The 15998-nt window shown below is 38.0% G+C and overlaps 1 protein-coding gene across 1 annotated transcript in view; it reads left to right on the top strand.

Annotated features, from left to right (window-relative positions):
• MACC1 (MET transcriptional regulator MACC1) overlaps positions 1–14733 on the top strand; it is a 34569-nt gene extending 19836 nt beyond the window's left edge. Inside the window, exons 2-5 of the mRNA XM_075022492.1 lie at positions 688–802; positions 3155–5193; positions 7519–7707; positions 13313–14733. Coding sequence (XP_074878593.1) covers positions 688–802; positions 3155–5193; positions 7519–7707; positions 13313–13528 — 2559 coding nt within the window. The 3' untranslated portion in view covers positions 13529–14733. The remainder of the gene's footprint in view (positions 1–687; positions 803–3154; positions 5194–7518; positions 7708–13312) is intronic.
• Positions 14734–15998: the final 1265 nt, after the last annotated feature.

The raw sequence follows: 15998 nt of genomic DNA, 5'->3' as shown, positions 1-15998 counted from the left end.
CCCTTGTGTGGCCCAGTCCATATGCAAACTGCGTCAAAACCAAACAGAACTTCTTGTAGTCAGAACAAGGAAGAGGAAAGAGCTGAATGTCCTCTCTTGGGCTGTTGCTGTGCTGGCGTGGGCCCTAAGGAAGAGTACTTTAAGTCATTCTTGTACAGATTGAAAGGAAAATCTGACCTGATGTTCACTCAGGGAAGAGCATAGGAAGAATAATAAACCAGAAAAGGTTGGAAATATTAATTGGCAAAGGAAGGAACAGATCTAGCTCTTCCCCTTCAACTTTTCTAGTCAAATGTACCTGAGAACAGGAATTAGGATGTTTATTTAAAAAAAAAAAAATAAAAATTATTCAAGACATTCTGAATGGAAGTTATTGTACAATAACTGGTTCAGTTACAATTGCAAGACACTTAATTATGTGAGTTATTGGACTTCACTATGGACTGGGGCACAGTATTGTACTGCAGCTGTAGCATCTGGTAGTTTTGCAGCAAATTAGATCGTAAGACTCACTCAGGGTTGTGATGCTCTTGGTCAGACTCCATAAATTTACTCATAACCTGTAACTTCACTTTTTTTTCTTCATTTGTGTCACATCACAGGAGCAAAGCTCAATTATTCTTCAACAGTTTCCCCTTTTTCAAATTGCATACTTGCTGATGTTTTATATATTTAACTGTTTCCTAGGAGGAAAACACCTCTAGTAGTGGAACAGCTTCCCCAACCAGTGGAGAGATTCCACGGAGCAGGTCAGAGGGGACTTTGATTGACGTGGATGACCAGACACCTGCAGCCACCTACAGTATGTCTCTTCTGCTATTTTCTATATTAAGGGTCTCCAACTAAAGTCTGTATTTCTGCAAAACTCTCAATAGTGTCAAGACCTATAGCTACTCTGTAAACTCCTGTACACCAGGTTGGTTGTTTTGGTTTGGTTTGGTTTGGTTTGTTTGTTTGTTTTTATTGCTTGTGTTTTGCACTACTCAGGCCATCATAGATGTCCCTGGAGTCAGAACACAAGGTGTTGTCACAAGGTCCCCTGGGAGAAACTTGCTGGCATGTAAGAGAAGTCCTCTGTCCCCCATAGCAAACACGGGTCAGGCAGGTTGGGAGGAAGAGCTAGAACCTTTAACCTTACATGAATAAATGCTGTTTAGGGTATGTTTATTGGGGGTTGAGACAAGAATGAGAAAAGGGAGTTACTAGCCAAACTACATTAATTTAGGGTTTTAAGAACCAGGAAGGCAAGCTAATTTTGGAGTTAGCCCAGTTTAAAAACTTGAGGTTTTGCCAGTAGAAAACCGTGGGTTGGACTTCAACTGTTAACCTGAGTTAAAAACAAAGTTGCTTTTATCTCATTGTTATTTTAACCTGAAAGTTAAGAAAACATTCCCCTCCACAAGGTAGGCATTCTCTCAGCATTGTGTCCAGTAGCAGATGTGAGCAACGGTGGACCTGGCACTGGCCAGGAATTATTTCCTCACTAACCTCCTGCACTCCAGTAATCGGTGCTGTTACCTTGGCATGAGAAAGAGTCAAGCCTAATGACTCGGGCTCTGCCAGAGTTTTCTGCTTAGACTTTTCCTGTAGGAACGTGGCCTTTAGGGCTGGGAAACAAACAGACAAACCCCCTAACATTTCTTTGGGGACTAATTAATTTATTTTTTTAATAGATAATAATGATCTGACCGTAATAGCATCGCAGTATGGGGAAAGCTTTTGGCCTGTGGGCAGAAACAAGATGCCTTTTCAGCTGGTGCTTGAGCAGCCCAGCCCCATCTGGTGGCCCTGGCCAAGGCTGGGTGCTGGAGGGACAGGAGGCTGCCCCTGGGCTCGCCTCCCCCAGCAGCTCGCCTGGAAGGCTCTAGTCAATACAATGCTAAAGCCTTCCAGATGGGCTCCTGGGAAACAGATAAATTCCACTTTGGTTCTTCCAAATTGGGATTTTTTTTGGAACTGTGGAAAAAATCACAGTTCTGGCTTTTTTGTCGCAATTCGTGACAAAGGAAACAAAAAGAAAAGTACTGACATTTCAATCTTATTTTTTTCTTTTTGTGGCTGAACTCACTGTCATTCTTGCAACTGAGCAATAATTAGTAACCTTGGAGATGGAAGGTACTATGGAAAGTGTAATAATGAAGGGCATAGATACGGTGAAAGAAAAGAAATGCTGAATTTTCCCTCTAAAATTAAAATCCTTTACAAGTATGTAGAAAGAAGGGATGGTATAACCTCTGTATATAGAAAAATAATGGCAAACTGAAGTGATAGAAACCCTTAGCACAAAAAGTTGCAGGCACTCTGTTCATTGCAGGAAGTGTGAGTTGTAATCAACCTACAAACCAGCTTCTGTGAACAGTTATTAATTTAAAATATAAGGGCATCTTGTCTTCAGAGCAAATAGACATTACTGTTAATGATGAGTGTTCTTATTAGCAAGCATATTTAAATATCATGTATACAACCCTAATTGTCTATTTAAGTGCAATCTCAGAAAAATTAGTAGCTGCAAAAACATTCCTCTCCAAATTTCAAATTGTACAAGAACTCATAAACTGTACCAAAAAATGTTTTAATGGAAAGCTAGTAGAACAAATTCCACTCACACTGAGATAAATTGTAAGAGTGCTGTTATCAGTTAAAGGCATGTGCATTAGCATGAAAAGGAATCTTGAATAATACATTTATCTGTACTGTCTACAGTGTTTGAAAAATGAAAAAGTAGTTGGTTAATCTTTGCAGAGAGGTAGACACAAAAGAAAATAATCTATGGCATTTTGTAAGAGGCCAAAGATTGCTGGAATTTAAGCGTTTAAAACTTATGGGACCTTAGCATGCTCTATGCGAATTAATAGTCGTAGGAGTTGATAATGATCCGCACCTTGCAGAAGATGCTTTACAACCTTCAGGGCTAATGTATTAGCACTCTTTCTATTAAAAAAGATTCTCAATGCTACTTAGAAATCAATATTTACACTTTTTAAAATCCTGAAGGAGAAATATATAAATGTGTTCCTTAACAACTTGATCTATATGTATTTTAGGAGGATAAATTTAGACACCTGTTAACTTAATAGACTATCAGTTGGGAACGAATGGGAATTTTTCAAATCTCTGTGCTTTAGGAAATGCTTCTGTTTTCTCTTTTAAACAGATGTCAGTGAAAGTAAACTGGATTTGGATATTAACTGGTCTGATGTATTCAAACATGCCCATGCTGTTTCCAAGACTAACCCTTTCTGGAATGAACTGTCAGCCTCCAACCCTTTCATACATGACATAGCTGCTTCAATTAGAAATGAAAATAATAGATACCTTTCAATCTTAAAAGAAAACCCCCATTTGTTCTCTAAAGTCTCTAGCAACAGGGATTCTTTGGCTTCCTCGGGTGATGAGCTAGATATTGATTGTCTTCTAAGAAAGACTTCAGCAAGAAGATCTGGACGATCCAAGAGTGTCTCTGACTTCCTGGACATTGTTGATAACCGAAGATTGAATCCTCGCAAGACAACACCTCAAAAAACTATAGCTTCAGACACGACATGGCTTCAAAATGACCGTGAAGCCTACAAGATGGCTTGGTTGAGTCACCGACAACTCACCCGATCTTGCCTAGATTTAGAAGCTATGAGCCATAGTCCTGGATGGGCACAAACACAAGCTACAGACATTCATGTAGTTTGTAAAATGAATCACGAAGGGGGTTCAGTACAGCTACCTGACTCGGATATCAACATACATGTCCCTGTGGGTCATGTATTACCTGGGGAATTCCAAGAAGTTGGTTTAAAGGCTATCCTTAACCCTCCATCATCATTTAACAATGAGCTGTCTAGCACTGTAAGTCCTCTGATAGAACTTACACTGAGCAACCTCAACACAAGGGAAGCCATTTTCCTAGAGGTGAAAGTTGCAGCTAAAGTGAAGAACGATCCACTCAGCCAAGTTATGAGTGATATTGTGTGTTTTTATAGTCTCAATAAAGAAGGGCCTTTTAAGAAGCTAGAAAATTGCTACACTTACCAAGATACCATACAAGTGAAGCTAACTGAGCTAGCTCATGTGATGTATGTAGTGATTGCCATACAAGCGAACAAAATCCAGCCTCCAGCAACTAACGTCTGGGACTATGTTCATAGAACCGTCTCAGTTGGAATTTATGGTCCCAAATATATTCATCCATCTTTTACAGCAGTTTTTACAGTCTTTGGTCATAACTACATTCCAGGAAAACTCACAATTTGTGATATAAAAAAGGGGAGTAAAAATATGCCTCCTGTTGTGTTCCAGCTGTGGGGGAAACATACATTTCTGCTTGAAAAGCCACAAGATCTAAACATTTCTTTGGTATCCTGTGATCCAGATTTTGAAGTGAAGATGGAAGACCAAAGCAAAAATATTAAAGAGGAGGAACTGAAAACAGGTGAAATGGTCCGCCAACAATTCCTGTTTTCCATGCTTGGATGTAGGGAGATGCATTTCTTTGTTTTCCTCGTTCAGATTAAGGTCTTAAAAAGTAGCCAAGTAACGCAGTTCCACGTTACAACTCCTGATCCAGCTCCGAAATTAAGTGGAATTACCAATAGGCCAAAGCGCTTACAAAACCGTAAAGAAATCAAGTCTGCACCTTTCCTTTTAATACCAACAGTTAAATATCCAAAGTTTCAAGATAAGATTTTGAGCATTAATACTTATGGAGTGGCTTTGAAAAGTGTGTTACGTCAAAATAAGATTGACTATTTGCTAGAGTATTTCAAAGGGGACACAATAGCACTTCTTGGTGAAGATAAAGTAAAAGCCATTGGACAAACTAAAATAAAAGAATGGTATGTAGGAGTTCTCAGAAGAAAGATCGGTCTTGTACATTGCAAAAACATAAAAGTGATTTCCAAAGAACAAGCTATGGACACTGCAGATAGTGAGATAACAACCAGGAATATTGTTGAACAAATTGCATTGCCATTCAAAAAACTGACTTATATCTACTCAGTAGTTCTGTCTACAGTATCAGAGAGTGTTTATGACTGGAGAGCTTTGGCTGAGGTACTAGGATATTCACATATGTCTTTGGATTACTTTAATGAGGCACATGCTGATAAAGAATCAGAGAGAGTTGCACAAGTTGTGAAGAGGATGAAGGAAGACTGCCATGCTAACAAAAAAAAAAGACTATTTCTTTATGAGCTCATTGTTGTAAGTATTGCATGAACTAACTTGGTTATTGGGAATGCATTGCCAAGAAACTACTCAATAGCAATGTGTGAACAAGAAAACATGGTCCTGCACCCTTGTGAGAATCTTTACAAATCTGAACATATTACTAAAATTTGTAGACATCTATAGGTGGGAAGTAGATCCAGATTCTCATGAAGAATAATACTTTGATGAATTAATTCTAAACAGTGTTCTGTAAATGTTCCAGAAGCCTCGCTCGTTCAGTAGGTTGACTGAGTTGACTTTTTTTGTTTTTAAATGGCCATGATTGAAATAGTTTTGTCTTTTGTCATGGAAGTTATAATGGTAAATTGCTTCCCTGAGCAATTCACATTCCCATTGTGAAGTATTAGTAACCTTATAGTGTGGAAACTCCATGATTTATATATCCTGTGTACCCTAAGAGGCATGTCTAAGTTTGCTTCATATTTTTAAAGCAAGGAAATCGTGACCCACATGTTAAGGACAAGATTTTTAATCCACACATGACAACTTCATAGTCAATGTTGTAGTGACCTAAGGATGATATTACAAGTATTTCAGTACATATTTTCTTGGGCCTCATTTGTAAGCCACTGGACAACTTTTATGTGATTCAATACCATTACATGTGAATCAAAATTAGGTTAATTCTAAATGCTTCCAGGTAATGGGTTGCACTGTTAACCATCTTAATTTACTTATGGATCTGTGTGCAGATTAATTTGGAATTAATGATTACTCAGTTCTGTCCTTGGCTCTGACTGAAAAGTCTACCAGAAGTAGACTACAGAAGAGAATTAAATTTCTCATATGAAAATAAAGTAATATAAAAATGGGTGTTTAAAAGTTCACATTGTAGCCTTTCATCTAAAGCCTTTTGACTATCCTGAATTGCAAACCTTAACAGGGTTTACTTCTCATAACTAGTCTATCCCCTTTGAAGTGCTGACAGCAATTTCAGCAGGATTCAGAAAACTTTGGTAGCAGTGGCCACTTACAACTCTCAAGACTGCATTAAACTGTGTGGAATAAAACTGAGCAAGTATGAAGTACAGTTTAGTCTGCCACATCTCTGTCCAAAAAGGGGAGGGGTGAGTTAAAGGTGAAAATGATCCAAGCTTTTAATTGAATATAGTAAAACAGAGTTCATTACAGAACAGGCAAAAGGTGGGGCACAATTAGATTAACAAGGTGTCCCATTTTTTGAGTTGTATATGATTTTGAGCTATGAAATGCCAATGCAGGTCCCTGTCTTTGTAAAGCTAGACTTAAAGCTAGGTATCAACCATGTCACTTTTGGGTAGAATTTACTAGTTATTTCTTTTAATTAATTTCCTATTATTATGTTTAATAGGGTTCTTGATTATCAGAGCAAAGTCAAACTGAACAACTTTGCTCCACTTTGCCAAAGTATAAGGGGATTTGGTACTGTACACTTTAGTCTGCTTCTCACTACTGTGCCTACCAAAAGTTCTACTGTTTGCAATGAGGATTTTCATGGAAAAGTGTTTCACAATTAAATCACACAAATGTCTGATTTCTGCAGAAATGCTTGATATTTTATTAAAAATCAGTATCTAAAACCCAAGGAAAACTTCTGGATTTTGTTCTTGATCTTTCACTGAAAAAGTCAACATTTTCAGTGGAACATTTTCCTATTAATTTGAGGAGAAGAAAAAAACACCACCTATTTTTCTCATTAGCTCTTACCCAAACAAATAAAGAAAGTAGAATGCAACATATCTGCATTTCAGTGTTTCACTCCTGGAACCATTTTAATTTGTTATTAAAAGCTCATTCTGCATGGGGGAGGGAAGAGTTTTGTGCTTGCATTTCTGCTTAATGCTCAGCAAATTGTTAGATCTGTGGGAGGAGTAAATCAAAACGTGCTGGCCAACGTAATCAATTATTTTCCAGAAAAGCAGTAGACAAAGGACCACACCTTAGTGTAATAGTGCTCTAACTTCATTTTTAAGTTTCATGTCACACTTTGAAGAAGCTAAATTTGATGTCCCAAATATTTGTGTTGGAGAAACATATTTTTCCTTTAGGATCTGTAAACTTGGCAGGATCCATTTGACACTGGAATGCTGTAGCAGCTGAATGCCAGCTTAATTTTTTCTTAAGCTTGTGGGCAGTTTTCCTATGAAACTGCTGGCAACACTTTTTTGCAGAAAAAAAGTTACATATTTGTAAGAACACAAAATAAAAAAAAAATCCTTCTTGTCTGCTTAGAAATGCAGAATAGTGCTATAAAAATGAATTATAATCTTCTGTTTGTAGTTATTGGTGAAGGTACACTAACGAAAATGATTATTGCAGGCACTTTTGAAAATAGATTGCCAGGGATTAGTGGCACGTCTTACCCAGGACACCATCATTTTGACTTCAGCTGTCAAGCTTGGCAAATACTGGCGGGAGCTTGCGGAGAGGCTAGCCCGACTCACAAAGCAGCAAATTGAGGCTTACGAAGTACCCCACCAAGGCAAAAATGGAGCAGTAGCTCTGGAGGTAAGGCTCTGGTGTAATGGTATGTGCACACTTGCTTCTCTGCACAAACACAGCCAGGGGCTTTTTTCCTTCCTTGCTTTATGCACTTCTTTCCTCTTGCATTTCGGTCTCCTTATTTAATTTTTAAGCCCTTCAATGCGAGGAGTTCTCACCAACTTTTGCTTGCAATATCTAGATACTCCTTTGAAGCCGTTTTTTCGGTGTTACTGTGCCAAATTAATTTGCTGTGGAGTTCCTGGTCTCCGTCTTGAGCTTCAGCTCTTTACTCCCACCTCAAGGGCCACTTTCCGTCCCTTCTTATTGTCCTGCCCACTTGTTAATCTTACTCACTCCTCTACTGCCATTTCAGACACGGTGAGGAAGACCATCCAGTTCTTGCAGGAGCCACTTCAAATCACCCTCAGTACAGCTTTTTCTCTTCCCGCTGAAAGGAAGCTTACCTCCACCATTAACACTTTTCTCTTCTGCACCTGTATAGTATTTGTCATCATTTAGCTTAAGTAGCATGACAAGAGTTTGGAAGCTCTAACACCAATTCCACTTCTGTCCTATTATATGAACATGGCAAATCACGTTTTAATTTCATAGTTTGTCAGGTAGGTCATGCTATTTATTCTTCTCTGCTTATACAGAAGTACGAGTTCTAAATAAAAGTCAAGTTGACCTCTCAGATGTATTTTAGTGCATACACATCTAAAGAGTAATTTAGGTGCCTAATTATATCTCAAGTGCCATTTGGGGTGCCCAGAGGTACCCATGGCATCCATGCAATGTCAGATATGTCACAAAACTTAGGGTGGGCACTCATCCATGCCTCTGAGCTGAGGGCCAGCCTGTGCTCCTGGCACACCTTTTCCTGGGCAGCCAAGTTCCTTCCCACGTTCCTCTACTTTTACTTCGACACTGAAGCATGCAGTAGATCCACTGTTTCCCACAGAGTTATGTTCCAATGACTTCTAGGTCCCAGACTGGATTTTACCCTGAACATCCTCTTTTATAAGCATTGCTAAATGATGCTCAAGTTGACCTTTCTGCCTTGAGAGTTTACATTCAGGCTCGACTCTCCCTCTGCCTGTGCTATCATCCCCTGATTATTGCAGGTAATGCACATGATCCAGCCTGAATTCCTTCTCTCTCACCTCTCAGCACCAAAGGAATCACTATTTCCCATTCAAAGGTTTACAACTACTCAAGCGATTTTTTTTCTTCCTTTTTCTTTCCCTGTAGCTGATTCTTCCTCTTCCCTGTGAAACATATCCTCCTTTCCATAGTCTGAATCCAGTGAGTCTTTCATCTCAGTTTTATCTGCCTGGTGATAGCTATCAAGAGATTGCTGCTTTAATCATGAACTGCCACCTCATTCCCTTTGAATGCTTTGCCCTCCCTCCCCAGTCAATATTTGACCAACATTCCACACATCTACTTACAAGATTCTGCAATTTTCTACAAAAATATCTCTATTATTGCTGTTTGCAGACACTGCCTCCTCCTCTGATCTTGCTTTTCTCTTTCAGCTATTTTGTGTATTTTATTTATTTTTTTTTTAGTTGTTCTGGGTATATTACTTGTGCCTGGATGCATCTTCCTCCTTAATTTTTTTTCTCATAAAACTCTCAGCCATGCCAATCCCTAGTCTACTGTTCTCTTTTAGTGAAAAAAATCACCCTGTTATTGTCTCTGGTTTTGCACTAGCTTATTCTAAAATACTAAAATCAAATAGAATGTGAATGCTTGTCATTTCCATTATTTTTTTTTTTTACTGTTATGCTGTGCCTTGTCTAACTTCCTAGACTTTTGTTTTACTTACTAAGCTTTCTGTGACTGTCTGACAAAACCCCAGATTTCTACAGAAGAAATTATAGACCTGAACAATGTGCAACTCTACTGTTCTTCATGGGATTCAGAAATGTTTTCTCCTTTGCTAACAGACAGCAGAACTAAAACAATCTTAAAACTCTTTTTCCAGCACCGTACCTATTTATTTATATATATATAAAAATATATATTAAAAAAATTTACTTTGTTTTAAATGGGTGTGTATTTCCATGAAGCACATCTTTTGCCTCATACACCCTATTCTTTTCTTTTTAAGAGTTTTTTTACATTATTTTTATGACAAACCACCTACAAAATACTCTGTCTTTCAGTGACAGTGTCTGCTGCTGGAAGATAGTACAGGGAAATTCATTGTAATAAAGCCAATAATAGAGTATGTTCTATTTTTTAAGAGAACATTCAACAAGCTATCAAAGATCAGAATTTTGCTTTATTTTTATGTCATTTCTCAAGGCTTAAGATGGGCCCATGGGGAATTTATTGGGTTCATGTGAGCTTTGTAATAGTGCTTGTCCACACAGGTGTGAGTTCAAAGCACACCAGGTTTCTAGCACTGGTATCTCATGTGAACACTCAGCATCCTCACTGTCCTGTGAATCTAACCTTGCATTTCAGTACTTTCTACTGAATTTCAGTGCTTTCTTCGGATTCTGAACTTCTCAATGCTCTAGTGCATTGATCCTCTACATGCAGAAAGCAATACTCTGTTTTGTGTATGTATGTTGTTCATCATGGATGGAAAATGAATGTAGCTAATGCAGTCTAACTTCATACCTGTATGGAGATGCCCCCAGCATTGTTACAAGGTTAGCATTAGTCTAACTAAATCCAGAATGATTGCTGATCATCACATTTACTTAGCAGGTATAAAAGAACCCTAATTAAAAGCATCTTATCCCAGCCTGGAGTTTTCTAATGGAAAAACTTTCTCATTGATAGTATTTGTCGGTGTGAAAACACGAAACCAAGCAAAAATGGGGGAGTAATAAGTTTTGAGTAATTATTGAGGATTATCTGAAAACATTAACCAATTCGTTACCCATCAAGGACTGTTTTACCATCAAGAGGATTGATTGGTTGAAAAATGTTTCTGCTTTTAAACTTAATATTTTTCTTAGTGGGACAAATCTTCTCCCAGATGATCACAGAGGCAACCTGAGGTACATACAATTGGTGCCTAGATTTTGAAGTGCTTTTCATCAGTAAATTCCAAATCACTTTACAGAGGATGTAGGTATCATTATTACCTACTCAGCAGAGGCAGTGAGAGCAGAGGGAAAACTCATGAACGCAGCTGAGATGAGACTTGCCCAGGATGCTGCAGTGATTTAATATTTTGCCTGAAAATCCGCTTTAATATAATTCAGGCATGTCAAATGCAATTCAGTTCACCCATTCCATTAGAGTATGTGGATGTGGAGAAGGACCTGCCTTAGAAGCCTGGTTTGCAGTGTTAGTTCAGTGTGGTGAGCATGTAGATTATTGCTAAGTTAATCATGCATCAGCAATGACCAGTTTATAAAGCTTTTGATTCCCCCCCCCCCTTTTTTTTATTTTTCTTTTGTCCCAGGAGAAAGAAAAATCAGTTGTAACAGAGTAGAGGAAACCAGGGTTTGTATTTTAGACATATTTCAGCCAATTCTCTGATTGCACAGTGTCAGACTGACCTTCAGCATCAGTCAAAGCATAGCATCTTTTCATACTCACTGTCTTGTCACATTCTAGTGAAGACAGAAGGCTGTACCCCAATTCTCCAAATATCCTGGTCTAACAGGAATATAAGGAAAGGAAGCAGGAGCCAGAGAAAAGACATAGCCAGCAGCAGAATATCAGGAAATCCAGCTTCTCTTGTTGGCTACTTTGGTTATCAAGCTAAATTGGGAATACAGAAACTTTGTGGTCTCAGAATAAATACAACACTGGTGAGCTGCTTTAGTTCACTAAAATACATTATAATACCTAGTGTTTGCAGTAGTACATTAAAAGCTTCTTTTTCAACATAGCCTGTCTAGTAAAAGGAAAGAATTCACCACTCTTCGTCTTCCCACCTACTACCAAGTTACTTTTCTTTCCTCCTTTTATAAACTTGTGGTTATGACTTAAGATAGACTTGCTTAAAGAGAGAAGTAGGCACCATTCATTTTGGGTAAATGATGATGCTCTTCCCTCCTGTAGACCTAAAATGAGAAATTTCACTGAAAGCATAGGCACTTTTTTATGGCTTAAACTGAAGGCAGAAGCCAGACTAATCACACTGTGAGACACGCTACTGGGGATATGAGTTTGATGGGGTTTTCCATTTGGGGATGGATGAGAAAGGCAGCAGAAGTTGAGGGAGATGTTTACAGAAACTACAATAGACTCAATCTTTGGGTAAATTGAGAGTTCTTAGCCCAACTGTAGAGAAAACTCAGAACTATGAGCAAAGAAATTCTGCTACTCAGTTCCTTGAGGGATCAAGTAAATAAATCTTAAATCAAGGAAGCAGAGCTTCATATTGTGTATTATTTGTAAATTAATAGGATTATATTGTGGAAATAACCAATTTCATCTTGGATTATCCTTCAGAACCATGAAAACTGCTTTTCCATTAAAAGAGAAAAAGATGTTAAAAAAATCTGGGCTTCCTAATCACTTTTGTGGATATATGAATAAATGTGCACACATCAGTCCATATGCTTTTATTACTATGTATAAGTGTGTTTCTGTTAAAACAGCAAATGCCAGAACCTTTTAGGAAAGTGATAGGTTTCTTTATAGCTTTGTATATCACCCCTGCAATTCCTAACTCAATTGCTGTTTGCAAAACCTTTATTGCCAATAAGGAGTGGGAAACTAGAAAGTGGATAGCCCAAGTTAAATTTGGAAAAGCAGCATCTGGGAAAACAATCTTTTTGTTTGTAAACTGAGCAAACTTACTCTGGACATCAGCACTTTGAACGATATAAGTCCAGCTCGTATCTGAATCATGCTGTCATAGCTTAATTAGTGTCACTAGACCAATGACACATTACACCTGATAAGGATCTGCTCCATATTTGGCATAAAATTAACATATTGTAGTTTGAAATAAGGAGCACTGGTAACCTATATTTTCATCATTTCCTTTGTTTCTTGCAGGACATTTTTTAAATTTCATGTCCTGATTTTAAAAATGTAATTATAAAAGCTTTTGACTCTCCTGCTTTTGGGGTGTTTGGGGTTTTTTTTTCTTTCTTTGTTTTAAACAGAGGTTTTATAGGTAGATTGTCTTCCTGCTGCTGTTACGAGAAAACATTTTTGTAAAGATAAGAAGCATGTTTAAAAGTTGCAGTCTAAGTAGAGGGACAGTAAGATGTTGATTAATGAGACAGGGAGGCATTAGCCATCAAAACCACAGCCAAATTCCAAATAGGGAAACTGCTGCTATGCATTTCAAAAATGACCAAGAGGAAAAGTGTTTTCCTTCCACCCCTGTTCTTTGAATTATACTTTCAGACAGAGGATGTATTTCAACTTGGTGATAATCATCTGAATGAAGAATTTATCTTTCCATTATTTACCTCGCTAAGAATTTGAGTTTCATAGACATGAAGGACATAAAGTTACTTGAGTTTTTATATCAACATGCCTTTTATGATAAAGCATTTCAGCATGGCTAGGGATCAAACACTTATTTTCTTTTTTCTTTTTGATGACTTTTCTACCATTGGAAACATTTAGCTATTTTTTTTCTCAATAATTCAATTTCTGCAATTAAAACTTTTTTTTTTTCCCCCTTTATTTTCAGATGATGTGGAAACCTGCATATGACTTTCTTTACACGTGGGCTGCCCATTATGGAGACAGTTACAGGGATGTCTTACAAGACCTGCAATCAGCCTTGGATAAAATGAAAAACCCAGTAACAAAACATTGGCGAGAGTTAACTGGAGCATTGATTCTTGTGAACTGCATGGAGGTCTTAAGGGCAAGTGCTTTCTCCAAAATGGAGGAAGAAGAATAGACTACCAAGATATGTTTTTGGAAAAATCTCTTGGGAAATTGTACTGCTGATATTTGTGTTTCAGTGATGCTTGCAGAGCAGGACGGAATGCAGTTTGTTTTACCTGAGTTGATGGGTCTAGCCTCATGGTTCTCAACTACAGATCCCCAGAGCTTGCTAATGGCTACTGAGTAAGTAAGAAAAGAGTGGGGGATTAAACTAGGGAGGTCAACAAAAATGACTTGAATTCTATAGGGTAGTTTCTAAAAGGAGCTATTTCTGATTGCGCTGACTTCTAGGGGGGATCAGTTTTAAAACCAGAACTATGCTTGGATGAGTTCAGCCTGTGGGGCCTAGGCTTACGTTGTTTTAAGTGAGGTATTAAAATCTAAATATTTAATACAATATTTTGATGGGTGCCCAAACCCCTCAACTCTAAGTCAATAGGTGCAGGTTGGCCTAGAAAAAAGCTTTAGGATTCTTTCGTCCTCAAGTGGGACAAAATTAATCTCATCTTCTCACAAAACAGGAATTCAACAGCTATTTTCACCTGGAAAAATAGGTGTGTGCTGCTTAGTCCTTCCAAAACAGCTTCTGTTGTCTTTTTTGAAGACTGGAAGAGAGGCAGGCAATTTAATGGTCAAAGGTGATTGGTTTTGATTGGTTTGCTGATGTAACTCAACAGGGTTTGTGTTTCTCTCTCCCCCCCCCCTTTTTTTTTTTCTTTTTTAATTCCAGCAAATTCATCTAGATTCTGCTGAGTGGAAACTCAGGAAGCCTTCTTGGTGTACCCTCTGATCCTCTGATCCCTCTGATCATTTGCTTATTCCTACTTTGTTGTTATTAAATAGATAAATAGGAAGAGTGGTTTTGTAGGTACAAGGGCTGTAGACAGTTCATACCTACTTCTGTTGATCATTTTCTTCTACCTTACTGTATGAAGAGTATGGCTGATGGCTATTATTTTCTCAAAAAAAGTTAACAGTGGGGTGCTTTTCAGATTAATTTATTTATGGAGCAATTAATTATCATTAGTCACATGTTCTAAAAAGAAACCTGCCTAGACGTTATCAATAAAAATCTTTCAATTACTGAGTACCTTATATAAATACAGAAGATACAGGCTGAATAATAGCTACAGGCTAACCAACTTTATTTAATTTTTTTAACATAACATGTTAAAAATATTTTTAGTTAAGTGGTAGATGTGAAAGTTTAAACCCATTTTGAGCACCTTTGATCAACATTCATTCAGAAACAGCAGCAAATACTCATGACAACAAGTTGAAAAGAAAATTGGGGTTCTGTCATCACTTGCAGTTGACAAGGAAAAGCTAAATTCTTTCAGGGGTACCACAAAGTAGTAGCATTTCAGTCCAGAACCTGTGCTTCTACTGTTGTCTTAGTTGATGTCTCCTAAGAAAGGGAGTTTTGTGATTCTAAAACAAAACTGCACATTCAAACATTTTTCTTCTTCCCCTCTCCTTTCCTCTAACCTGCTTTCTTTTCTACTTTCATTAAGCTTTCCCAAAGCATGCATAGCTCAGGAAGGAGAGTGAGGAAAGAGCACTTGCTCCAGTAGTAGGAAAGCTCACTCACCAGAAGACCCTTTAGCATCAGCGCATGACTGAATGAGCATTGATGCGAGTTATCTGGCTTCTGTGGACTTACTCCTGATTTGCAATGGAAATTACTGCAAACAGGAATTGGTGGAGAAAAAGGAGACAGATTATCAGAGCTCCCTGTTGTTTCAGGTGCTAGTACCTATTTTATATTTTGCCCCATGCAGTTTTAAAAACAGCTGCAGAGAAAATATAAAATAACATTCTCTTGTTACCTGTACTTCAGTGAAGAGACCAGTTGTTCCTTCCTTCTTGTAGGTAGTGAAGCCCCCAAAAGAGGAGACAGCATCTGTTGTCTTTCTCTTTTGTGCTGCTAGGTAAGGAAAAGGCGTGTACTGGTTCCTTTTAAAATAGGCTTCCTTAAAGGTAAAATGATAAATTCAGATATTAAAATTATAAATACTAAAAATAGACATTAAATGAAAATAAATTCTTTACAATAATACTTACAATGTACCCCTGCATAGTCCCAGGGAAATTTTTTTGTAGGTTTCGCAGACTGCTGCTGCTTTCACCTTAGAGCCTGCTCATAGCAGAGACTGTGAAACCTGAACAGTATTTTGCAGTGGTGCAACAGGTCACACACCGTCTCCCTGCTTAAAACTGCAGGGAAATACATTTTTTTGCTCCCTAAGAGCTGAAATACCAGAAGAGATCACCGAGCAAATCTTTCAGCTTCACCGTGTTCTCTCACCAGCTGATCTTCATGCAACCCAGCAGGCCATGCTCCCTTACTTAAAGCCCTGTTAAGCACCCCCCCCTTTTTTTTAAAATGTCTTTTTTTTTCTCCTCTTTTGTTAACCTGGCTGCAACAGCTAAGCAACTAATCCTACTCCTGTTTCTGAAGACAGGTCTCTGCTTCCATCCTT

This window comes from Buteo buteo, chromosome 2, assembly GCF_964188355.1.
Source record: "Buteo buteo chromosome 2, bButBut1.hap1.1, whole genome shotgun sequence".
Classification (NCBI taxonomy): Eukaryota; Metazoa; Chordata; class Aves; order Accipitriformes; family Accipitridae; genus Buteo; species Buteo buteo.
This window is presented reverse-complemented; position numbering and strand designations above follow the sequence as displayed.